The sequence below is a fragment of the Lissotriton vulgaris genome, chromosome 4_1 (genome assembly GCF_964263255.1).
Source record: "Lissotriton vulgaris chromosome 4_1, aLisVul1.2, whole genome shotgun sequence".
Classification (NCBI taxonomy): Eukaryota; Metazoa; Chordata; class Amphibia; order Caudata; family Salamandridae; genus Lissotriton; species Lissotriton vulgaris.
In genome coordinates, this window is record NC_141691.1 from 1804266577 (window position 1) to 1804292825 (window position 26249).

At 44.6% G+C, this 26249-nt stretch overlaps 1 protein-coding gene across 1 annotated transcript in view; it reads left to right on the forward strand.

The window, feature by feature from the left end:
* Nucleotides 1-26249, forward strand: part of LOC147724582 (fibrocystin-L-like) — a 2246326-nt gene that overhangs the window by 499267 nt on the left and 1720810 nt on the right. The window contains exons 21-23 of the mRNA XM_086918063.1: nucleotides 8360-8487; nucleotides 11263-11878; nucleotides 19020-19166. Coding sequence (XP_086774189.1) covers nucleotides 8360-8487; nucleotides 11263-11878; nucleotides 19020-19166 — 891 coding nt within the window. The remainder of the gene's footprint in view (nucleotides 1-8359; nucleotides 8488-11262; nucleotides 11879-19019; nucleotides 19167-26249) is intronic.

Genomic DNA, 26249 nt, shown 5'->3' on the forward strand with positions numbered 1-26249 from the left:
GGAAATGGTTTAGCGAGAGGAAGCCGGTGCATCTGGTGTTTCTACATCTTCGCGGCAAAGGGGCAGAGTGGTAGCTGCAGAGCGGGATTGGACTCATCTACAGACTGGCCAGAGGCTGGTCACTATGGGTCCATGTCTTGTGTTGAAGGGGCTGAGGTCCTGAGTCTATCCCAGTACAACCTGTGAAGAAATCCTGAACCATCATGCCTATTGAAGGACTACTTACCGTAAGACTGGTCTTGGTTGGTTGAGGCTGAAAATGATAGGGTTGGCCCTGAAATGTGTAGTCTACTAGCTGATTCAGTGTTGAAGTTCAATGCTAATGTTGCTTTAATGTTTGTTTGAGAGGAATGTGGTGTTGTGCCTGTGGCATAACGGGCACGCTCGTAACTTGAAAGGTTATGTGACCCCTGTTGAATAAAAGTAAGCTTGGCACTCACGTATGCCTTTCGGGCTACGGAGGCGAGCCAGTACTCTATGCAACCCCTGTGTCCTGTATTCATTGCTGTGCCCCAGGCCACCCCACAGTAAATCCATCCAGTTGCCCTCCCACTACGAGTGGCAACATAACAGTGCAAGCGCTGATTTTTCAATGTAACACTGCATTTCTTTTTTTAAATTTGCTGCGGTATTGTGTAGTGAAAACTCACCTAACAGGTATTTCAGCTCTTTACATGAATCCTAGTTACATTGCAGAGAGATTCACATTCATTTTTAAAAAAAATTGTATGCATGGACGCATGAAGTGATTGGCCTGGAATCACAAGATGTTAAGCTGGCTAGTAGAATCGCACCTGGTTGCCCAGGTTATCATGTAAGCACTACTGGCAAAAAGGCCACGTCCTCTCCTATTCGAATCATCTTCTATCTCGACAGCGATACATCTGTCTTGATCACTCTCCGTGCCTCGAACATTGCGAACGGACCCTGGTAATGGTTTTTGTGTTCTCAGCAATAAATGCAGATTGGAAAGCTAATACAGCAGCCCGATTCTAAATCTTGCTCTCCCGTTTCCAAACCTCTGAGGAGTGGAGGGGTTGGGGCAGAGGGAGGCTGCACTGCTCCTAACATTAAATGTAAGCATTGGCAAAGCCAATAAGTCTCGCCTATAGAAGATCAATTGGCTTTGTCCATGGTTTTTTCCTACATGTTGCACAGAAGCTGTACTGCCGTGCAAAATGGTGAAATAATATTGAAAAAGCCACTAGTGTTTTGTTTAATGCATTGTCCTTTCCCGGACACCGTACTGTTTCCCTGAAGTCAGATGGACGTTCTAGAACGTCCAGCTGACATTTGACAGTTACTAGTGACAGTCAGTGCTTTAAATGGAACAAAATAAGTGCAGGTACTCAACAAATTGAGATGTTAACTTGGGGGTGGGGTTAGGGGTGGGTCTTGGGGCTGTGTCAGGGGGCGGGGCTATTGGAAGTCCTAAGGGTGCTGCAAGCGCACCCTTCCACAGCCGCTTCAAGTGCTGAGTGTGGTAATTCAGGGCATTTCGGGCTTGCAACTATATATCTGCCTTGCTGAACACTGCAGCCAACACTCACTCATGCAAGAACATGCACAGTGACATACCATAACATAGAAGCACTTGTGCACGCAGACAGACAGGAGGTTCAATACATGTTTTAGAAACGCTTACATTCGCTGCTGCACACATTACTAAACCTTGATTCCCACATGCTGTGCTACAAGCATCACAATCACCACTTTTCCCCTCACTCTGGATTCAAACAAGTGCTGCCCTACTTTGATATTACCAAATACATCAGATACATCGATGATGTATTTTTTATCTGGTCGGGGACCAAAGAGACACTAAATGACTTTGTGACATGGCTTAACCAAAGGACCGAGGACATCAAGTTCAGCCACACTGCATCCAATAAAAGTATCACTTTTCTTGACGTGGAAGTTTATGTAACGGAAGGCACATTGGGAAAAACATTGTTTCGGAAATCGACCGACAGAAACAAAGCCCTCCACTACACAAGCCACCACCCTAGAAGCCTCAAGCAAAATTTGCCTTTTGGCCAATTTCTACGAATTCGCCGAAATTGCTCCAACAAAGACGAATATTTTAAGCATGCTAATGGTTTGATGGAGCGGCCATGTGAAAGAGGCTATCCGAAAAAATTATTCAAACATTCATTAAGAAGAGCATGGTGGGTTCCTCGTGATACTTTGTTACAAAAGAAGGAACGACCTGATACAAACAGGATTGTATGTCTAACTACGTTTGGCCCAAACTCACACCAACTGCGAAAAATGGTAATGCAGAACTGGCACCTGGTAAAACATCTACATTGTGACTTTCAAGAACCGCCGTTGTTCGCATTTAAAAAAGAGAAAAGTGTGGCAAATCATGTTGTGCGGGCTGCCCTACCTCGTGAAACTAAACCCACATTAAGAGGAATGTTGGGGTTATCCCCAGTAGTAGGACAACATAAGTGTGGAAATTGTGCATGTTGTGCACAAACGGAAGAAGGTGCAGTGTTCAGTTTTGACGGAATTCACTGGAAACACGACAAATTCACCAATTGCCAGACAAAGAATGTGGTATACGGGATCATGTGCCCATACCCAAAATTATATATTGGTAAATCCACACAGGAGGCACGCCAACGGATCACGCAGCACAAATCCCGGATAAGAAGAGAAGTACCCAATGCACCTTTGGTCCAGCACTGGATATCAAAAAGACACAAAGAGGAGGATCTACGCTGGACCATTATCTCAAAAATTGACCAGGACCCCCGAGGGGGGGATATGGAGTTGAAACTGGGTCAACAGGAGGAATTACTGATAATGAAGTACAATACTGCCCTAAATGGCCTGAATGAGATTTCTGAAATCTTCAGAGCTATTCCCTAAGACAGCGAATCCATGGCTTCTGCGATCTGTTCGCTTCTTAATGGTTATGGAGGATGGACGACACAGCCCGTGTGGGCTGCAACTAGAGATAAAGTATAGGTGAGGCTCCTTGAATCAGGTGGCCCCAGAGTCGTCATTATTGCCCTAAAAGTCACTTTCTAGACGGTGCATTAGATCGTACACGCTTTTGATTTATGATTCCGCATCAATCGGTGTCAAAGGCAGGCTCTTTTAAGAGACTCAGAAGCCTGCCGACCCAAGCGCATTTAGCTGGGTTTTTGGATTTAGTTTAGGAACAATGACTCTGGTAGATCTCTTGGGGCCGTGCCGAAGGCGAGAGGGTCAGTAGTATAATCTAAAAAGAATGTACACACACTGTTAGCCAATTTATAAAAGAGACGCTTCTCCATTGGTCGATGCACTTATGTAGAACATTGTCAAAGACTATGTGTCAATAAAGTTGCTTCTAGTTCACCGGGCGCTGTCCCTTTAAGAAAACGTGATCACGTGGTTAGCCCTGAGCGTAAAATACGTAGAAGCCGGTTATGCTCGGCAAACTTTCGGACTTGTTCCCAACACTTAATTAAGGTTAGTTCTGACTTTAGTAACTTTGTAGCTGCTCCAATTTGCCCCTCCTCCATTAATGCCTAGCTTTGTTCCATTTAGATTCACCGCTCTACACATCGTGAATCAGGTGAGTTCCGGTGACCGCCGCTCCACGAGTTGTTCCATTTTTCATAAACATGTTTAGACGCCTCTTACATATAGTTAATGTCTCTTTGTAATTGTTTTTGTCCAGAACACTGTGACTACACCACATGACAAGTTAGGAGTGGATGAGTTGTAAATATGTATAGTGTATATATGTCATTGTAATTGATTGTTTTTTATTGTATATTTTGTATATGCAGAAAAAAGTGGTTCTGTGAAACAAAAAAAATAAAAAGAAAGTGACTAGTGAAACAAACAAATAAATAAACTAGTGACATGATAGTAAACGGACCGTTATGTTTCATTCATATAGGTGTTAACAGAAAATTTTGAAAGTCAAGTCCAGTATTTGCATTTGTGTTGTTTATTACTTTGATATGCCAGCAGGAAGACTTCTCTTAGATTTCCTGAGAGTCACAAGATATGCCTGTTAGCAGGCTCTATTCTCACACCTACTGTGCTATGGACTACACAGAGCCTGAGTGCAGTCCTGCCAAGTGTTATGCATCATGCATTAGCCTTACCCATTTCAAGGCAAGTCCCCGCATTGCTGCATTAAAAATAGTTATCACACATATTGCTCCTCTTGTACTTAGATGTAAGGCGGGTTGACTGCAGTATTATAATTACCATTCTGAGCCAAGCCGCTGTCTATGTCAGTCTGCACTGCTTGCGGATGGGGGCTGGCTCAGCTGTGAGATACATTCGCCCTCAGCATGTTGGATCACGTGCGCACATCAGGAGAGTGGCTGCAATGACTTGACCAATGGCTGCACAAGCCGAGACATGGCACTCAAAGGCGGGCTGGGTTGGCGGCAGGTATGTGCAGTTTGGTAGCAGCAAGTAAATCCTGCTGCTGTAGTGCTCGCAATGTTTGTGTTGTACACTATGGTGTCAGTAAAGTATATACCTTCCTTGATCAGCCCCCTGTGCGATTTAATGCCTGCAACATATACCTTTTGAGAATGCAAATTCGACCTTACCGGACACTACAGTGATGATTGCACATGCTTTGTGATTTAAAGTAGGGTCAAGGTATTTCCCTCTTTTAACACACTTACATTTTAAATCAGAATGTCCTGCTCGCCCTGCCTCCAAGAGTTAATTGCCGCCCCTGTGCCTAGTTAGACAATTACAGGAGGAGGTTGGTGTTTGGCATGTCACCTCCTGACCTCAACACTTCTTGCCTTTTAATAGCCCCTGTCATGGGGGATCCCTGAAGTTTGTGTCCCACACAGCGTGAGTCTGAGAGCAGGTGCTGGGTGTTTTTTAAAAGGCACAACAAGCAGGGCTCACAAGACAGCGTACCACTTAGCAGATTATCTCACGGTCATCACTACCTGAATTGGACACTGCCTCAGACATCACAGTGAGAGTCTAGCCCCTCCCAAACTTCCTGCCAACTCTGAATGCCTACGGGCTGGCCACGGCTCTATTAGCACATTGAAAGTGGAGAGATTAGCTCTCGATTAGACTGCTTCAGGAAAGAGGACCCACTACTTGTCAGCTGCATTGCTCTTCTTTTTTGTAAATGTCAATATAAATGAGCTTGGCTTCATCATCAGTACCGGTACTCTCTTTGGACAAAGAGAAGTTCCGGGAATCAAGAGCCAAAAATTTAGAAGTGCCGGTACTCAGTACCGGTGAGTACCGGCCCGTTTAAAGCACTGATGACAGTTGAATGTGGGAGCCCGACCCTGCGGTCTCTTCCCTTACTCTCCTTCTCTGTGTTGGTTGATAACAATAAAACTTGGGTTTAAACCACGTATCCAAGTCTCCGAGTCATTTTAATAATTTTGGCGACGAGTAACCAACACAGGAATCCATGCAAATAAATATTTGCCTACCGGAAACAAAGGAAACTAGAAAAGTAAAAAGATGAAAAGTTTCTTCCGGAGGAGTGCATAAAAAGTGAATGAAGGAGGAACAGAAGACTAATGCCTGTGGAACAAATTGAAGGTCTGTCCTTTCTTGCAGTGTTAAAGCACATGCAAATTGAGTTGGAAGTGCTCGGACTGTGTGACAGCGAAGTACGAGTACGTAAGGAGAAAGATACAAACGTTTACATTTAAAGAGCGTGAAGGAAAAAGAAACAGATTGCAGCGCAGCGCTTAACAGTGTGAGGAGATTCCTGACAAGATTGACAGCGGCAGTTGAGAGAAGAGCAACTGTCAGCGTTTCAGCATCGGAACAGCTGATCACACGCCATCACAGAAGCACATTGCCACCTTGCAAACCGCATGTCGCACAGAGACAGCAGAGACATAGATACAGGAAACTAGTCTGCACACTAGCAGATTAAACAGAAGGAACGCGCGTAGCGTCATCACGCCGAGAATGTGCCGCCATTTTAAAAACTAAACTGACTTGTGTAAACATCGGAGCACCAGAGAAAATATAAAAGAATCTATGCAGAACAGGGATTAAAGGTACATTTTAAAAACTATACCGGTCGTGCGCTTATTCTAAAAAGGGACATAAAGGATAATTGTTGTGTAGAAGCTCAAGGGACATATTGACTATTTAAAAAATTGAAATTAATGAAAAGCTTGAGTTAGGCGCTCGACCCTAATGCACCAGAACACTTTCTCACACATCAAATAGTGTACTGTTTCCGCTCCACCCAACAAGTAAACATGGCTTCAGGATACATTTGGAACTGGACCTCCACATACATTCATGCCAGGGGCAGCAAAGCCCAGTGTAAAATGGGTAGAATGGAGGGAGGATTTCGAAAAGTATATCTCCACATTTGAAGGAGACGAGGATTTCACGGCTGAAAAGAAATACAAAGTAAATTTACACTGTTTAGGCGCAGGAGGTATGTACAGAAAGATAAATAAGAAGGCAAGAGCAGAAGGAGAAGGTGATGTATTCAAAAACGCAATAGATGATCTGAACAGCTATTACAAACCAACTGTGTGTGTAGGAGTGGACAGATATACATTTTTCCACAGAAGTCAGGGAAAGGACGAAAGTGTTGATGACTATGTATCTGCACTTAAAAGCCTGCCCATCACGTGTCGCTTTGGTGACTTGCATGACGAATTCATAAGGGACCAAATCGTCATGCAAGGGTCTAACACAACCCATACAAGACAACCTGTGGGCCAAAGGGAAGAGTCCTTTACAGAGGATCATAGATGTGGCCAGAAGGGGGAAGCTCACTGGTAGGTGTGATAAAGCAGTACTGTCTGAAAGCAAAGTAAAAAAAGAGGATGACACTGTCGCAAGGACAGTGGATGCAAAACAAAATCCCAAACAAAAGAAGGGGAGTTTCAGCGACAGAGGCAAAAAAAGCAGATCCCAGGATGGAAATAGTAGGAAATGCTACAGGTGTGGTAGAGTAAATCACATGGCTAATGACGTGAAATGCCCAGCGAGAAAGACTACATGTTCATTCTGTGGAGTGGTGGGGCATTTTTAAAAGGTCTGCTACAAAAGACCAGGAGGGTCTGTTAAATTAGTGGGCATGTGTGATGAGAGCACTACATTAGCATCAGATGAGGAGGACCTTAACATGTGCGTGTTCAACATCGATGACGAGACAGTGTTACAGGTTACTAACAAGTTGAAGAAACCAACCTGTGAAATGACAATTGGAGGAATCAATATGGCAATAGTGGCCGATTCCTGGTCACCATACAGTGTACACCATTGTTAATAGACGGGTATGGGAAGAGAAATTTGTACCCACCCTAGGAGAAAAGTTAGATGAGCCAGACATAACGATTGAGACTTTTACAGAAGAACCTATAGAGGTGTGCGGCTACAGGAGGCTCAACTTCGCATTCAAAGGGAGGGAGTCCTATGGAAAGTTGTATGTCTCAATGGTAGGACCCCCAGTCCTGGGGTGGATGGACCAAGTGTCAAGTTCTCACTGCGTTGTCTCTTACCTTAAATAGTAGAGTAGATGAAGACAACGCAGAGGATTTCCGCAGAGACGCAAGTGACCAACTTCCCAAATCCCTAACTATATACTTGCTGACTATTACATAACAGCTAAGTATAGAACTAGAAATATGGGAGGAGGGCCGGTACTGGACGTTGATGTGTTGGTTTTATTTTGCTGTCGCCCTGCGAACAACAAATGGGAAGGGTTTGTTAAATCTGGTCCTTGAACCTATCCCTTCTCTACTATCCTACTCTCTGATTAACGTTGGGATTTAGTAACTAAGTTGCTCCTACCTGCGATCAGAAGTAGTTGGTCTTCGTCCAGTATTTCTTTGTCTTGTAGTGGTGGGATGGTGGGATCGTCGTCTGTTAATCTGGTCAGGCGCTAGTTTTTTGGGGTCTTGATTTCTTGTGAAGAGTCTCTAAACAAATGAAGAAAATTACCTTAGAGATTGTTCTTATAAAACTATGAACTTAAGTACCTCCTTAGACTGTGGGACTTACTTGCAAATGTTTTCAAATAGGTATGATATGTGGGTTCTGAGAATTCTTTCTGTGCTGTAAAACCTATTTGAGCAACTCCAAAAGAAAAGACAAGAAAACACTTTCCAAACTAAAACATATTTTCCTCTTGTTTGAGGACTTCTAAAAAAATGAAACTATTAAAACAATCACATTGCATATCACAAATTGCAATGTCTATTCTTGTTCTGCGCCACTAGAAACCTTTACTTTCAAAAGTCTCTTTTTCATTCGGTAGTTATATTTTTTCCAAGTCTTTAGAAACTACTGAAAAACAAATCAGTCTCTTTCTTTCTTGCGATGGGCGCCTATAAACTAAACTTGTCACTTAACTTAATCCCTTTTGTCCTTGCAGCGTCTTGCGAAGTTTCCAGGAGGTTTCCAGGTGCAGGTCGGCGTTCAGCAGTTGAATCCTTTGAGCCGATCCCAAACGCGACCTCTCTTGAGCAGGGAACACGAGGCAAAGCAAGTTCTGGAGCTTGGGTGCGGTTTAAATAGTTAACCGCACCCAAGTGATTACGTGCGCACGTAACGTTTGAGCCTCCGCTGGAGAGAACACTCGGAGCGGCTTTCACATTCAGCGCATCCAGCGCGCAGCTTCTGAGAGCGCTCTCTGAAGCGGCGGGAAAACTCGGAGCGGTTTTCACTTTCAGCGCGTCCTGCGCGCAGCTTCTGAGAGCGCTCTTTGAACATATTACCTTGAAACAAATGACAAACGTGTTACTTTGGCAAATGTGTTACTTCAAAAGAAATACGAATGTAATCTACTTCAGCAGACCACCTAGGCAGAAAAACGAGTGTCATTAAATAAGCGACTAACTTCCGATAGTAGTCTATTATATAAGATAAACATGTCAAGAAGCCTGTAAATGAGAAATAACAAGTAATCATAAACACACACACACACAGGTAGTGCTGGTGCACGGGAAAGGGGTGGCTTTTCTACTGAATCAAGCCCTGGGCATTGCCTAGAAAAGGGATTCATGACACCAAGGCAGCCTAGGTATTGTGCTGCACCTTTGCAAGCCTGAACCTTGGTCTACAAGGAAGAGGATTTCAGTGCAAATATGTTAGTTAAATACCCAAAAGTGTTTACAGGGAAAATTGGAGCACTAAGCAAATTCAGACACAAGATAAGAGTAAAGGATGGTGTTACACCAGTTATACACAAAGTTAGGAACATTCCTTTTGCAATCAGAGATGAAGTAAAGGAACAACTGGACAAATTGCTGAAAGAAGGGGTCATTGAGCAGGTGGAATCGTCAGAGTGGGTGGCTCCCTTGGTCGTGGCCAAGAGGGCCAACGGAAGTTTGAGGTTATGTGTGGACCTGAGGGACTTGAACAGTAATATCATTGTTGACCAATTCCCTCTTCCATGCATAAATTAAATGCTGGCTATGACTAAGCGTGCAAAATGGTTCTACTCCATAGACCTCAAGGCGGCTTACTACCAGGTCCCCTTACACTCGGACAGCAAAAGTCTCACCACCTTCGTCACAACATTTGGCTGCCACCGCTTCAAAAGGGTACCGTTTGGTCTTGCATCAGCTGCTGCCATGTTCCAAAGACTAATGCAATAGATCTTCAAGGGTGCAAATGACATAATGATGTTCCAGGATGACATCCTTGTAATGGGACAAACAAGAAGAGTACATGATGAGAAACTTGAACAAGTACTAAGCATCCTCAACATACGAGGATTAAAGGCAGAGCACAACAAGTTCTAATTTCCGTGCCCTGAAGTGATGTATCTAGGGCACATCATCTCTGGCAGTGGAATCAGACCCAAAAGAGGACTGGTGGATGCCATTTGCACAGCCCCTGAGCCTGGAAATATGGATTTATAAAGGACTTCTCTAGTAAGACATATGAATTGAGGCAATTGTTGAAACTCAATAATAAGTTCATATGGTCAGAAAGCTGTGAAACATCCTTCAAATTGCTAAAAAAGGAGCTGTGTAATCTTCCCACTTTGAACGGATTTGACACTAAGTTGAGAAACATTGTCACTACGAATACAAGTGGGAAGGGGCTCGGAGCAGTCCTCACCCAGATGGACGGTAAGGGAACAAAATACACCATAGCTTTCGCTTCCAGATCACTCACCCCAACAGAAGAGAGGTATTCCGTCATAGAGCGAGAAGCCCTTGCATGTGTGTGGGGATTGGAACATTTCCGGCAGTATGTGTGGGGAACCAAAGTAATTCTACGCAGTGACCATAAACCTCTAACAAAGGTACTTACAAACAAGGGTCTGCATACTGCATCACCGAGACTCGCGAGAATGTCAGTACAGCTGTTTGACTGCAACTATGAGGTACAGTACGTACCTGGTGTAAAAAACATTGAGCAGATTTTCTAAGCCGCATGCTGGTACAAACCCAGGACATTCAGAAGGAGGAAATGGATGACTGGTGCGTGGCCAATATTCACGAGGAGTTCCATGGAATTTCCTTGAGCGAATGGGTGACGAATCAGAGCACAGATTATACAATATGCGAGGTCCTCAAGATGATGGAGAAGGGGTGGCCAGCTAAAAAATCCTTTTCAGAGGAAATCCGTCCGTTTTGGGAAGTCAGGCATGAATTGTCAGAGGGGAACGGTTTACTATTAAGGAGCGGTAAGGTAGTGCCTCCCACTTACTTGAGAAAGAAATTACTGGACATCTGCCACGAGGGGTATTCTGGAATTGAAAAAAAGAAAGAGTCAAGGGTTGATATTGGTGGCCAAGCATCATCATTGCCATAGAAAGGGCTGTGAGGGATTGTTCTATGTGCAACAACTCTGACAAGAGCCGAGTCACATTCAGGCCCCCCTTATATCCCATCGTCTGCCCTGACATGTCTTGGGAAAGAGAGGGAGTAGACATCTTGGGTCCCATAATTGAAAATGGTGAACTGACCTATGCCATCATCCTAATTGATCATTTCTCTAAATGTCCAGAAATTGGTTTCCTCACTAAGGCAGATGCGTGCGGCATTGTAAAATTCCTCGATGACGTATTTATCAGAGAAGGCTTACCGAAGTGCATCATCAGTGACAATGGTGTGCAGTTCACCTCAGAAATCTTTCAAGCATTCCTCTGGAGGAATAGCATTAGTCACACAACCACATCTATCTATAATCTGGCTGGCAATGGCGAGGTTGAGAGGTTCAGCCATGTCATCAAAGGCATAATTCAGTTGGCAAAAAACAACAAGTTGAACTGGAAACTCAAGATACTCAAAACCCGTGGGCCTATCGTGTCACACCCTGCAGTAATACCGAGCACAGTCCATTTGAGCTCATGAGAGGCAGGAGCTCCATGACTAAGGACAATGTGGGGTGGCTGAAAGCATCAAAAAGAGTGGAATGGTCTCCTGATGAAGTGAGAAGCAAGCTGGAGAGAAATCAGCACCTTTGCAAGAAGCGTTTTGACAGAAAGCACAATTGCAAACAAGTAAAATTGCACATTGGGGACATGGTCAGAGTTAAAAGAATCGGTTTTGTGGAAAAGGGACAGAACCGGTACTCACAACCACTCTCCGTACGCAAGGTATTTTGTAATTCAGCATGCCTCAGTGATGGCAAGGTGTGGCATTTCTCTGCCATGTCCTTGCAGAAACAATCCTGTGGTAGGTTGCCCCACTTGGATCAAGACTCTTCAGACCAGGATTTTGGCGAACAACAAGCTACAGAATTACTACAATCGAGTACTAACTTGGGTGACGACACAGACGAGGAGCACAAGTGTGAACAAGACCATCCCAGTGAAGGTGGACATGTACCTGGAACAATTGAAGAATATTTGCAAGGCTGTGCTGATGCTGCCGTACAGATCACTAAGAGCAGAATTGGAAGGCCCATTGTTCTTCCTAAGAAGTTTTCAGACTATGTATGCAATTGATTATAACCCTTTTTTTTCTCTCTCCCCACACCTATATCTTTTTCTTTCTCTTCTCTTTTCTCTCTCTCTCTCTTCCTTCCTTGCCTCACCCTTATCCTCTTTCTGTTAGGGGGCTGATGTGTTGTTTTGTGTTGTTTTTAATGCATTGTCCTTCCCCGGACACCGTTCTGTTTTCCTGCAGTCAGATGGACATTCTAGAATGTCCAGCTGACATTTGACAGTTACTAGTCACAGTTGGATGGGGGAGCCCAACCCTGTGGTCACTTCCCTTACTCTCCTTCGCTGTGTTAGTTGATAACAATAAAACTTGGGTTTAAACCATGTATCCAAGTCTCAGAGTCATCTTAATAACTAGATACTCTGGACCTATTGGCTTTTCCAATACTTGTCACTGTTTGCCCTCCCTGGGGGAGGAGTGTGTGCAGGCCCTTCCTATAAACAAAGCATACCCCCATGCACCTCTATTCATCTTTATTTTATCCGAAACTGTTCTATAAATCTTGCCTACTCTTGGGCCTCAGTTTTAAATCTGATAGGGATCCATTTCACATTATCCTGGTTGTTTTTCTTCCTACCATCCTCCCATGTCACCCTGTATTTATGCCTCCTGTCTCTTTTCCTTGAAAGTTTCTTTTTGCTGTTGGCCACTATCCATGTTCCTTTTTTCCAGAGTTACAGTAGAACTAGAAAAGGGTCATCTCCAACCATTGACTACGGATTTTTTTCATTACACAGGTTTCTTATTTGCCCTTTATTATGCATCTCTTGTTGTTTTCTATTTATTTGTAATTCCATATTTTCTCTTCCATGCACAGGGTTTGATGCTGTGCCTGCTACATTTTTCCCATTATTGGCCAGTGTCATAAATAAAATTTCTCAGAAAATGTTATTTGTTGTTGTGGATGATCATATGTTCTATTCACGCAGTTTTATTGTTCGATACTTCTTAACGCAGAATTATCACCTTTAAAATATTCCTAGGTACAAATGGGCAAAGTCAGAGTTTCAGCCTTGTGCTCTCTCCTTCTGCTCTTTATCTCCCATGCTGAACATTGCCACCCTATTGCTTATGCTGACTTGAGATAACTATCTCCCTTTCATTTTAAAGTGTCTACTAAATGTAAGTTGAGTCCTGTTAGAAATTGGGGTCTCTAGTTGGGAAAAGGATACACCATGTCCAAGTATGGACTCTTCTTTCCAGTCAGGATAAGGGAGTTACACACCTAGATAAACTCTGCTCACCTCCTTGGTAGTTTGGAACGAGCAGATAGGCTTATCTCAGAGGCAATGTGTAAAGTATTTGACACACACACAGTAACACAGTGAAAACACTACCAATGGATGCCACACCAGTTTAGAAAAATAAAGTATCTTTATCTAAACCAAACAAGACCAAAAAGACAAAAATCCAACATACACAGTTCAAAGTATGACTTTTTAAATGTTTCAAGCAATTCTGTCCATAGAAATCTGCAGATGCGTAATTTTAACACAAATTACCTAAAATGCATCAAAATCCACAATATAAAACACCCACAGAGGAGGGAAGTGTAGGGGAAAAACAGCGATGAGTAAGTTCCTGAGTCCTTGGGGAGGGGATGTGACAGTTCTGCTATTTGCAGGAGAAGTGATGCATCGAATCCAGACTGTAGAGGGAAGTGAGGTGTTTTGGAGATATGTGACGCTGTCAGGCCCCCAGACCGAGTTGTGGCGGTGCTTTGCACTGGTCTGGGCCCAACAAGCGAAAAACTGCCTGAAAGCAATTATTGGCCGAAGCTTGTGCGAAATCGGCATTCCAAAATGCCTGCCAAGTCACAAAACTGAGTAGCGGTCTAGTCTATAGACCACAGCTGCTCAGAGATTAGGTGATGCGCGAGCGTGAAGGGAAATGCGCACTTCACCGAGAATTCGACCGAGAGAGCAGCTTTCTGTAGTGTCTCCGAAGCTTAGTCAGGATTTAATAGAATTTACCGGCCGAAGTTATTGAGTAGGGCTTTTCATTACCTCCGAGAAGAACAATGAGTCGGCAAGTCCTAGGCATCGTTTGAAGTTTACCTGGGAAGAGTTTGATTTTCGCCGCTCCCGTTCCCTTGAGAATCTCAAGGCACCAGTGTTCTCAACCTGAGGGAAAAAACAGAAACAGAAGAACAGAGCTAAGTGACGCCGCCGATACTAGAATGCAAAAACTCTGTAATGATAATCTGTCAAGTGTAAATAGAGATTGTAAATACTTACCAAGAACTGTTGATTGATAAAGGCTCAGCCTAATTCTGAAAAGAAGAAAGAAGAAGAGTCAATACCTAGATATCATAGAAAGTTAGTAAAAGTATGGATAGAACTATTAGAATTTAGATACACAAGAAGGATACAAGATAAGATACAATCCCCCCAAAAAAAGAAGTAAGTAGAGAAATACTAGAATAAATGAATATCTTGGCAAAAGTTAGATAAGAATTAATAAGATATTTTTGTTTCAGAAAAAGAAGGAATTGTTAATAAAGGAACGTAAATAAGGAGCACGCCCCCAAAAGAAATAACAATAGTACACCTAGTAAGTAGATATACTAAGCAATAGGAATAAGGGAATTAGTAAGCAGACATAAAGTAAATAGGATAACCTTGTGTTTCAGGTACGACGATTACTGGGCGTAGACAGTTAGTTAAGAATATCACAGAAGGAGCAGAAGAGAAGCACAGATATTGGAAGATAAGGGTAGGTGGAAAAGGTAGAAGGATAGAATAGAATAAGATAGAGTAGATAGAAGACGCTAATTGTGTTTACTCTTTCAGGTTCTTCAAGAAGAATAGAAGTCTGCAGGTCGGGCTAGAAAATAGAAGAACCAGTCCTGGACCAGTCTCTTCTTTGTTTATTATTTTATCCATTACCCCTTCCCCCGTGGAAATAGTCTGGAGATTCAGCATTTATTGCCCCCTGGAGTATTTTCTAGAGGGATTTGGGATCAAGCATCTCTGTTACTGCGCAAGTTTATGGTAAGAAAATATATAGTCATTAGACAAGATTTAAAGCAGTCTGACAGACGCCGAAGCATGATGCATAGAAATCTGGGACATGCTGGAGGTTGATGTAACGATGGCAAACAGGCCCTGCGACAATTTCGTCAGCTGCGGCTCCCGCTATTTGTCATTTTTGTGGCAGCCCAGAAAGGCCTGCATGGGAGTCGTGCGGTGGTCTCAGGTTTCGGAGTCAGGTGCGTCGAACTCAGCGTGCGGTGATTCTTCAGGCTGCTGACAGGCGCTGCATCAGTTTCTTCGGCTGCATGGATCTGTGCATTGGGATTTTCTTTCATATGACGGTGCTGTATCAGAAATTTCAGCCGTGAAAAGGGCGAAGCGTTGATTTTGAAGTTTCCTTCAGTTCTTGGTAGTTCTTTGCAGCAGAAACCACCGTCAAGAGCCCAGTACTGGATTTGGCACCCAAGGCAGATCAGAACTCCCAATAGTGGAGTTCAGAGAGGCTGCAATTGAAGTCTTTGTGTCCCCGAGACTCCAGAACAGGAGTAAGGCTCTACTTCAAGCCCTTGGAGAGCTTCTTAACCAGGATAGCACAGCAAGGCAAAAGTCAAGGCCTTTTCACTGCCCACAGACAGAAGCAGCAACTGCAGGCCAACTCAACAAAGCAACACACAGCAAAGGGGCAGTACTTCTCCTGGCAGCTCTTCAGCACTTCTAATTGGCAGAGTCCTCTTAGTCCGAAAGTAATCTAAAATGTTGGGGTTTTAGAACTAATGCTTAAACTCCTTTTTCCCTTTGAAGTCTTTGTTCAGAAATGTTCCCGTGCTCAGTGCAACCAGTTCGGTCCTCGCTGGTGTAGCCACACTACAGAGGTTGGAGACAGCATTGTGCAAGACAGCCACAACCTATTCAGGTGCTAGTGACAACTCATCTCACAAATCTAGAACCGGATGACTCATCAGAATATGCAGGGCATGCATCAGCTCCCTTAGTGTGAGTGTCTGGAGTGGGTGCACAAGCAGCCCCTGTCAGTTAAAACCAGACGGTGGCTCCAGAAGCAGGCAGAGGCATACAGGATTGTTAAACAAGATAATGCCCATGTTCTAAAAGGGCCATTTTCAAAAACACAATTTAGAAACCACCTTTACTACAAGGTGTGTTATTAAATGTTGAGTTCAAGGAGCTCAATCTCCATCTCTCTAGCTGTTCCTAAACGAAAGGTACACTCCTAAAATGTTACAAGGCATCTCCAATGATAGGCTATGGGAGAGCGAGTCCTTGCAATAGTAAAAAACCAAAATACACAGTATTTCACTTTTAGGACATTTAAAGCACACTAGCACATTTCCTACCTTTAACATACACTGCACAGTGCCCATGGGGGTACCATTGGCCTTCCATAGGGGCGCTTTACGTGTACGAAAAGTGAAGGTTAAGGCCTGACACTTTCCAGGTCGATATGGCATTTAAAAACTGTGCGCGCAAACACTGTAGTGGCAGGTCTGAGACACATATGAAAGGCTACTGGTGTGGGTGGCACAACCAGTGATGCAGGCTCACTACTAGCATTTGATTTACAGGCCCTGGGCACACACGCAGAGCACTTTACTAGGGACTTACCAGTAAATCAAGTATGCCAATCATGGATAACCAATCAGAATCACAATTTACATAGGAAGCACTGGTACATTGGCACTGATTGGCAGTGGGAAAGTGTCCAGAGTAGCTAACGCAGTAAAAACGAAATTCCACACACAGTCAAAATTACCTGAGGTAGAGGTAAATTTAGAGAGGGGAAACAACGCCAAGGATGCAAGGTTTAACAGGTCATTTGGGCCCCTAGTCCTTTAATCATTTACCTGTTACTGGATCTGATATCAGGAAGGAATGGATTGGTGGTGGGGGTGATGTCAGTGAGAAAGCCATTATTCATCATAGGGACAAATTAAGCTTGTCATTCACACCTCCCCTAGACTTACCGAATGAGAAAGAAATTTGAAAGAAAATAGTTAAATTCATCGCTGGTCATCCATTCAGTAGACACAGCTGGTAAATTGGTTTGAGGAAAGGCAGACCTTAGCAACATTTCTATAAAATATTCATGTGCCACTTAAACTCAATGTCTATGTTTATAATAAAATATTACCATTTAGCAAGTACCATTTTTTTAGTAGTTCCTACATCAGATTTTTCAAACAATAAAGGTTTTACAATCTGCAGTCTTACACAATAGTTGCTGACTGTTTCACAATGAACATTGAACTTTTGTACAAGTTTTCCTTCTGTATCCTATAAGCAGGCAGACCTAACTAGTTTTAAACCTGAACTCCATGCAGCAGGGACATTCTGTTTCATGGCACACTTGCAGATCCCTTAAAATCAGATCTGACATTTTTGCATGCAAAACAGTTTGTACGTTATTGCACTGATAGCTGAGCCACAATATTAATTGGTCTCTGTTTGGCTCCCACAAGTGGGTGGCTAAAGACTGCAGTAGTTAACGCTTTATCTTTGAATTTTGTAGCATGTGTTCAGTTTGTGCGTACTTTACTATGGCCTTAAACAATGATAAATACCCCCAATAATTAGCCCAAAATGATTAGCATTTTTTTTGCAGAAATTGCACAAACAGGGGGGAGGTGATTGAAAGGCTCTCCATGTCCACATATACAAAATGCCAGCAATCGTGGTCCATAAATCATAAAATATTGGGGGAACATGCAAAAAAGGAGACTTTCTACATTTCTGTGTACTGCTTTTTTATGGTGTGTCATTAGCAGCTAAATAGGAAACTACAGTCCAGGGCCCAACAAGTATTTCGAATTATAGAGAACTATCAGTTGTACTATTAGTGTATGCCTGAATCCATTGGAGACACCTATTTGCTTGCCACATGGAGGAATATCAGTAACTATATATGCATAGTTATTCTCAAAGGGCCCGATTCACAGAATTAACTTAAGACTCAATCCTAAACTTACTACTATTTTGGTATTCACAGAATGCACTTACTACTTTTGACATTCACAGAATGAACTTACTACTTTTGGTATTCACAGAAGTTAGGATTTTGTCTTAAGACTGTCTTAAGTGTGTCTTAAGACTGTCTTAAGTCTGTCTTAAGTTTGTCTTAAGACAAACTTAAGACAAAATCCTAACTTCTGTGAATACCAAAAGTAGTAAGTGCATTCTGTGAATGCCAAAAGTAGTAAGTGCATTCTGTGAATACCAAAATAGTAGTAAGTTTAGGATTGAGTCTTAAATTCATTCTGTGAATCGGGCCCAAAATAATTATGCCAAAATGCTTATTATAACTGCCTTGAATGAATATCGTATATTTTGTAAGTTTTCCATTTAATACTTGTGAAAATATAAGGTTTTTCCACTAGAGACAGACTTCGTTCAGCATGACATACTTTGACAAGACCACTTTGAAGAATGAAGTCCTTCCTACTTGACTCAAGCTTGTCTCTTGCCTTCTCATGTGAATTTTAACATGTGTAGATTTTGTGGAGGACATAATACTACAGCTGACAGACCTCAGACTGCACCTTGGCATTCTTCACCAAGGGCTGCGCTTCATGGGAGCAGGCGCACTGCAGCGGCTCAGGGGGCACGTTCTCATAGGAGGGGGTCGCATTTAATGTAATATGCATGATGGGTCTTCAAACGTCAACAGGAACTATTTGATAATGTTACCAGGAGAGTACAACAGCAAGTACGTATGCAAATACATAGTTAAAGAATCAAGTGACAGTTCCGTAATGAAGGCCCAGGTTTCTCTACTTGGTACCCAGGTCTGCGTGGGGCACATGAAGTGTCTTCTTTTGGGCTGTTCGAACGAGGAGCACTGCCTAGTGATGAAGCATGCCACTCTTGGGTGGGTGATGCTTATGCTCCCCAAAGAAGGCACTTCCTTTGACCTCCGGAGACCTGGGTACCAACTAGAGGAACACGGACCTTCAGGACGAAACTACACACTTGATTGTTTAATTGTTAATTGTGGGGTTTATTTGCTGCAACCCTCCACACCTCTCCTAGTTATCATTGTATATATAAGGTGGCATTGCTCAAAATGGCTTCTTCACTCTTGAATGTGGTTAACTCCAACCTGCACTTACTTTAATTAACGGGATGGTATTGGCTGACTTTACAGGGAGGCCGTTACAGTGGACAAGGGACGACTGAAATTGAAGCTTTCTGTGGTCGGTATACCCTGAGAAATCCATCTATCTTTAATTCAAATTACTATGTAACAAGCGGACAGCTCAACGAACCCATCTCTTTGACTTCTACCAACCAGGTGAGTTTGTTGCTTGATTGCACTGTTCATAAGACAAGCCTAACACGTAATTTTCTGATGTCTGTACACACGTAACTGTGCAGTATTTTGGTTGTTGGTATATTTCTGGCAGACTAAAGCACATACTGCTTTTTGCTTGATATTGAGACTATAGTGATAGTTTTGTTTAGAATACTTTTATATTTTTTACATCCTAATATGAAACAAGATGTGTCTGCCTAGGGGCTGTTGTTGCCTTGCTTAGGCTTGCAGGGGACGGAAATGGATTTTCTCTCATTCAGCCTCATAGTGCCATTACCGGCAACTTCTCCCACTCCCAGTCTGAGCATGCAAGAATGAATTAATACACAAGACAACTTTGTTATGGGAAAATATTGCTGCAGGTTTATGCCATACAAGAGTATGCAATATGTGGGTTATCTTATGGGCGATCCAAGGGCAGGCAGCTGTGCTAACCTATGCTGCCCCGCCCGCCTGGTGAGCCAGCACAGTGGGGTATCCCGTCAGTGCTTCCTTTGCTGATCCTCTTCCGGGTCAAGTGAAACGTTGGTCTCTTCTACTCACGCCCTTTTCAGGGCGTAGCGTAGCAGGGCAAACCCGGGGTTGGTTAGGCCCCCAACCACAAGAAGGACTAACGGGGCACCGTTGCGGTTCTCCAGGAACCTGCCCTGAGGCCCCTGGTCTTTGGCTCTGGCACCCCTACTGTGCCACGTGGAGGTGCCCTTACTGTACCGGTCTGCCGCAGAGGTACCATTACTGTACCAGTCTGCTTCCAGATCGCCCTGTATCTCCGCCACAGCTCTAGAGGAGGCTGCCGTCGATGACAGAGCCCCCCACCAAAACAGCTAATTTCTGACCTGCAACCTGCTTTCTAGTGCCTCGTGCATGTCCAGTGGAAAGTGTTAATGCTCACTTGTGACAAATGCACCCCATGTTTGTCAACCTAACCTAGGCGTACGCCTGGATTTCAATGATGACAATGGACACCATCCTTAGCAAAGTAGCCTTAGCAATTGCCTGAATCAGCTAGTGTATGATTGAACCCAGGCCGCTCTGGTCTGCGTACTTAGGCCATGAATAGTTCCTTCTTACAAGATGTTCAACAGCCTCCTCTGACTTAGCTCCGACCCCTGTGGGAGGTCATCTCGGACCACCAGATCTCACATTGACCCATGTAGTTGCTGATTTCTCCAACACAGCACATTTCACACATGCGACCGTTCATTTCCAGGCCTCCCGCAAATCGAAGGAAGAGATCCCTCCCTACTGGTGATAGATGAACCCTATCTGTATAACAATAGCCCTTGATGTTAGCCTGGATCAGCTAGTGTCTGATGAAATCCAAGGACCATCTGGCCTGTGAACCTGTGCCAAGAACTATTCACCCACCTGCTGGAACGTTCCACTGCCCCACATGACCTATCCCTGTGCCACCTCTGGGCGGGACAATTACAGACACCAAGGCTCATATTGCCCCATCTATTTGCTGATCTCACCTAGTTGCCGTCCTTCTTGCATCCTGTGTGCCTGAACACCTGTGTTCATGACGCAAGGGAATGGTCATAACTAGAAATATGTGCCCTGATCAAGGGTGCCCTCCTGCCCTTGCATGCATCCCTTATTTCTTATGGGAATTCTGCCCGCTCAGCTTCCTCTGGCGAAACCCCCTAGGCATACCAGCTGAGGGCATCTGTCTTATTTAATACAGTGTGCACTGTTTGATATATGGTGCCTAACATTAAGGATTGACTAAGTCCTACCTAACCCCCATCCTAGAATATTCCCGAAAAGGGGGGCAGGGCGTTCACACTGCCCACCCTTTGGCAACCCCATGCTGGCAATTACAACTTATGCAGTGCACCCCGCTTGCCTAACTGCCGTCGGATCACAAATGCACAGTACCTACTGTCCATCTCCAACCCTGGATGCTTTAAACCTGCCAAAGTGATGGAAACTAAGATTCCCAGTTCCCTGTTTAGCTGCAGTACACCTTCAGTGGGTCAGCTAGGAGATGCCACAAACCACATTGGTCATGCAAACCTTAAATACATGATTTTCACCTGGGTGTATGTAAGCGTGGGAGGGGTGCTAGGGACAGTCTCCGGTATAGGAACAGGTGCTACAACAGTAAGAGGCTGACTAGTGTACTTCTTTAAACTGGGTTTTATTTTTATGGTACGACGTGTTCTATAAGTAAGTCTCTCCCTCGCGAATACGGAGTTATCCGTGGTGGTGGTCTTCCTGGTCTTTCTATGGTCCCGGGGTACTGGTCTCCCTCCTGGATCGTCTCTCACTGCCGTGAGGTCTCAGGGCTCCGGTCATGGAAAGAGAAGAAGGAGAGAGGGACGCCGTTAGCCACTACTTTCCTTATCGCGTTTGCCCAAAAGGAACCCGGTGTTTGTGCAGGGGCACCCGTATTTACTAACGTGCTCTGAGGAGGGAGGATACGTGTGAGGTACAGGGGTAAGGGAAAAAGGTACCAGGTACGGGTAGCGGGAAGAGGGGGTGGAAATTGCGGACGGACGGTCACAGACCTAAGAATGTTTTACGCTAGCAACAGGGGGACCCTTCCCCAACCAGCCCGCCAAACGCCGCCGTACCTGGCTAAGCCATACTCCTCCCTCAGGAGTATGGCACGGCGGAGCGTAGAAACGTTGGCCTCCTGGCTTTCCTCCACAGTCGATTCCTTCAGTTTCTCCGTCCTCAGCTCGCGTCTCCGTTCTCCTCTCCTCGCCTGGGCCGGTCCTCGCTGTCCCGGTGTCGTCACACGCCGTGTAGAGGACTTCCCCCGAATTCATCCATCCGGGAGAGGAGACGTCATCAGGAGGCGGGGATTCCTCTTCGTTGCAACACGCCCACTTAAAGAAGCCCGTGGACGCTTCTTCGCTCTCGTCCTCCGGAAGCTCCCACGCATCCCTCGCTCTTCCAGTCTGTAGAGTAGAAGGGGAAATACCATCAGGTGTCCACCAGTCCTCCCGGCCTCCCTTCCCGACCTCGTTACAGTGTACCTCTAAATGAGACAGGCGCCACACAGCTGTAACGCCAGAGACACACATATATGTATTGTGCCCACTATTGGCGACAACTCACAGAACATTGCCTCCACTTGCTGCACCCTGGGAAACACCCAAAGCCTGTGCTCTGGCCGCAACACAGCTATGCTCTCATGTAGCATCGAACCCCTGGTCAACTAAGAGTGCCACTCCAACTACTTAAGCCTACACCTTGACATGGGTAGAGTCTAGCTCTCCCCAAACTACTGCTGGTGTAACCCACCGTCACACCTCCTGTTCAGTTCAACTTTAGTAATTCATTGCACTGACAACCACAAGGGCCTACTGCTGGGCTGTGTAAATGCATCCCAGGGTGACCTTAAACAATCGGCTTAGTGTGGGTGGGTGCTAACATTGCCCGGCTTAAGTGCAATCCCTTTGACAATCACTCCTGACAAGATGTACCAATGCAGGTAGAAGCAAGAATTATCAAGCCCGCTTTAATTCCTGACCCAGTTATCTGAGTAAATTAGTGAAAGATGCATGTTTGAACTGGTAGCTGATACTGTTACTGAAGCCTGCAAATGGTCTGCTCGGGGCAGCCTGCTAGACAATGGCTTCCATTGAAAGGCAGTGCCAACTGACCTCCAAGCACTTAAGACGGTACCTCTGAGTAGGGCTCTAATCAAACAGATGTCCCTTGCAACGGATACCGCCACTGGCAGTAAGCCGCTCAGTGCTGCTGATGCCTTGGCGCTTCCTGACCCACAGCCAGCTGAACCTGATAGGATCCGCTCATGACTGGAACTCAACAGTGCGGTGAAAGCACAAGACATCCTGGCTCAACTTAGCTCTTCTCCAGGTGCCCACTCAATTTTTAATTACCCTTCGTATCATCTATACAAGAGAGACTTAGTACCATCTGCCCCTATTACCCTGTGCTACCAAACCTCATCATGACATCACAGGGATTCCATGACACACTAGGTCAATCGGGCCACCGTCCTACAGCTCAGGGGTAAGGAAAGTCTTTCTAATGTAGCCAACCAACGGGATATACGTAAGTGACTGCCCCCCTTATGGATGACCAAACCAAATGTGAAGCAATGGGAGCATGAGGCCTTAAGCAACAGGTGTCTTTGTGTACTAGAAATATTACCTAACCAACAAAGAACCATGGACTTCCCCTTTAAATGCGAGTTACCAGATCGTCAAATCTGATGGTGAAATATTGATGGTGTTGAGACATTGGTGCCATCCAAACTACTGAATTAAAATTGGCGAAATTAGTTTTTTAAAGAAAATCATTAAATGAATCACTCATCAAAGTCAAAGGACATATCAAACCGCTTTGGTCTACCTTGCTGAGGAGGATGTAGCGATGCCCGTTATTGGTATTAGTGAATGAAGACATTCATTCATGTACAGCCAAAGTGAGACACACTGTCCTCAAGTGGCCTTTCCACTATAGGGCACCCTGGCCGTACAAATTGATTTAACACACCAATAATCAACACCAAACTGATATACTCTTTTGCCCCACACAGGGCACCCTGTCCGGTTACTGTCAAGGCAGACGCCCGCAGCGCAAAATGAAATCAAGTCTGTGATGTCATAGTTGCTACCTTTGCCATATTCTCATAAAACGCCATGTATGACTGACACTGCACTCTCACCCTATGTTTTGTGCGATCTTGGCCCACTTTAGTGTGAGCAGAGACCAGCGATGCATACTTGGCTTCATGGTCAATAACGCACATGTGAACTACCCTAGCTGCTCCTTGCCTGTGGGTCATCCTACCCTATGGAGCACTTCAGAAAGACCAGGGAATATTATATCACCTCAGCAAAGAAGGCAGAGAAAATTCTCTGTTTCTAGGGATTAGCGCTCAAGTCAGCACATTATGCCCCAACCCGTTGTCGGACAATGCATGTCCTTATAGAAGACCCCTCACTCACCAACCTAGTTGGTGTCATGCTTCATCATCGGGGTCCCACCCCATAGGCCGAGTGCCCACAGGGTGTGCGGCGACACCTGACTACAGTGGAGCTGGTTAGTTTTTCTTTTATATGTGCATAACAATTAAAAGATGACAAGTGTGTAAAACAGGGCCAAAACTACTCACTTCAAGTGTTTATTCTTGAGTGCTTGAACCCCTGTAAAAACAATGTGGCACCCATGCCTAATTAGGTAGGCTTTGGTGTCTCAAGAAGTATGGTGTGTTAAAAATAGCAAAGTGTGCTATGTGAGATTTAACAAGAAAAAATATTACTAATAAGGTCTACATGTTTCAACCATTGATATGATTCCTAGGTTTTCGTCAGGACCGTGGTGATTGAACTGGGTGGTCCGCACACGCTAAGGTGCGCCCTGCCCTTGTTCAATTAGGAGACTGCAAAATTGCGATCTCATGTAAAAGGGTGTGTCTTTTCCTTATTCGGGAGAAAAACCTGTAAGACAAACGGGGGGACAAGGTTGGGATCACGTACCAGGGTAGACAAAACAATGAAGTACACTTAACATATACTCTGCTGGTCGTAGTCACAACTGAAGGATCAATAGATGGAATCATGCCCACCTCTTGTTAAAATGGTAGGGTCCATCTACTGTGATCAAAATAAGTTGTGCTAGTTACCGGAACGTGCTTGAATTAAAAACCAGCGCCCGGATGAGGTGTCAGTCTGGCTTGGCAACTGGGTATCTAGTGAGAAAAGACCGATGTGAGGGAGAGTGATCTTTATCGTGCTGCGTTGTGGAGCATTGTGATATCGTTATCAGAGACAACCCGGGTGGGCGGCTACGTATACACAGCGTAGGTGGGTTTTTAAGTGTTGTGCTAACGTTGCTATAGTGAATCACAACGGCGGCAAAGTAAAGCTTACACTTGAGGCGATAACTACCGCTTCATGGGCATCTGCATTTCCAAGACAGCAAGTGTCCGTCACCTGTATCAGTTAGGAAACAGAGGCAGTGAATGAGCAGAGTTCTGCCCGTATCAGATAGAAAAATAATGGATGCAAGGGTATAGTGCGGTGGATTGCTGTCCCGCACGCAGGTCAGCGTGATTACACTTACTTGCGACTTCTGTTCGTCTTGCGGTAAACCTACTTGGTTACTGCTAGAGATGCCCCGTGGAATGACCGGCTGTCTACGAAATGCTGAGAAAGTAAGCCGTTCCGCATTTCCTGGTTGGGCGTGGCATCGTCTCGTGACCCTCAGTGAGCCAATCGGAGTGCGTTACGGGGGAGGGAACTGCTTCCTCTCCCGATCGCGTAATGACTAGAGCGTGACACGGAGCGGACTCCTTACCATGGTAATCATGCTAGCCAGTTCGTTTGTACGGGAGGAAATTATTTATTTAGGAAATTCAGGCATATTGGTGCAAGGGCTCCTTCCCTGAAGGTGAATTAATTAAGTTTTTTTTTTTTTTGACAGAATGGTAAAGGAATGGGGAATGGCAGGTAAATCACAAGGGACTTCGATCAGTATTTCCTGGTATTTCCTTGGACATTGTGGCGCAGAGTGGCCAGCTGGTTCATGAGAGCACGCTCTGCTTATATGTCAAGTCTGTAGGAGAAAATGTTTACCCCATCACTGAGTTCCACGGGATATTATCATTCAAACCAGTCTTGTGGGTGGAAAGTCTGTACACCCACCTCTGTTCCTTCTCGAACAGGCGTTGACTAAGATTGGCTCCTGGTTTGATCTGCTCGATAATTGTCCACTGTAAATCGTCAGGTGTATGCCCAACAGACAAATAATGTTCAGTGAGCCTTGTGTTGATTTTTTTGCACCTAATAGTGCTCCTGTGCTCTCCAATGCGTAGTTTGACTTTTCTGCTAGTCATTCCTACATAATGTAGGTTACAAGGACATGTTAATCTGTAGATGACGTTTTCGCTGTTACAGTTAGTTTGCCCTCTAATTGTCCAGGTCTTGTTGGGTTCCAACTGTAGTGTCTTGGTGTTGTTAGTGAATGGGCAGACGCTGCAGCTTCCACATTTATAGTGGCCTGTCACTTTCGGTAAACCCCATAAGTTAGTTATTGTTTCTCTTTCTGGCGTCTCTTTCTTTGGTCTGGTGTTGACTA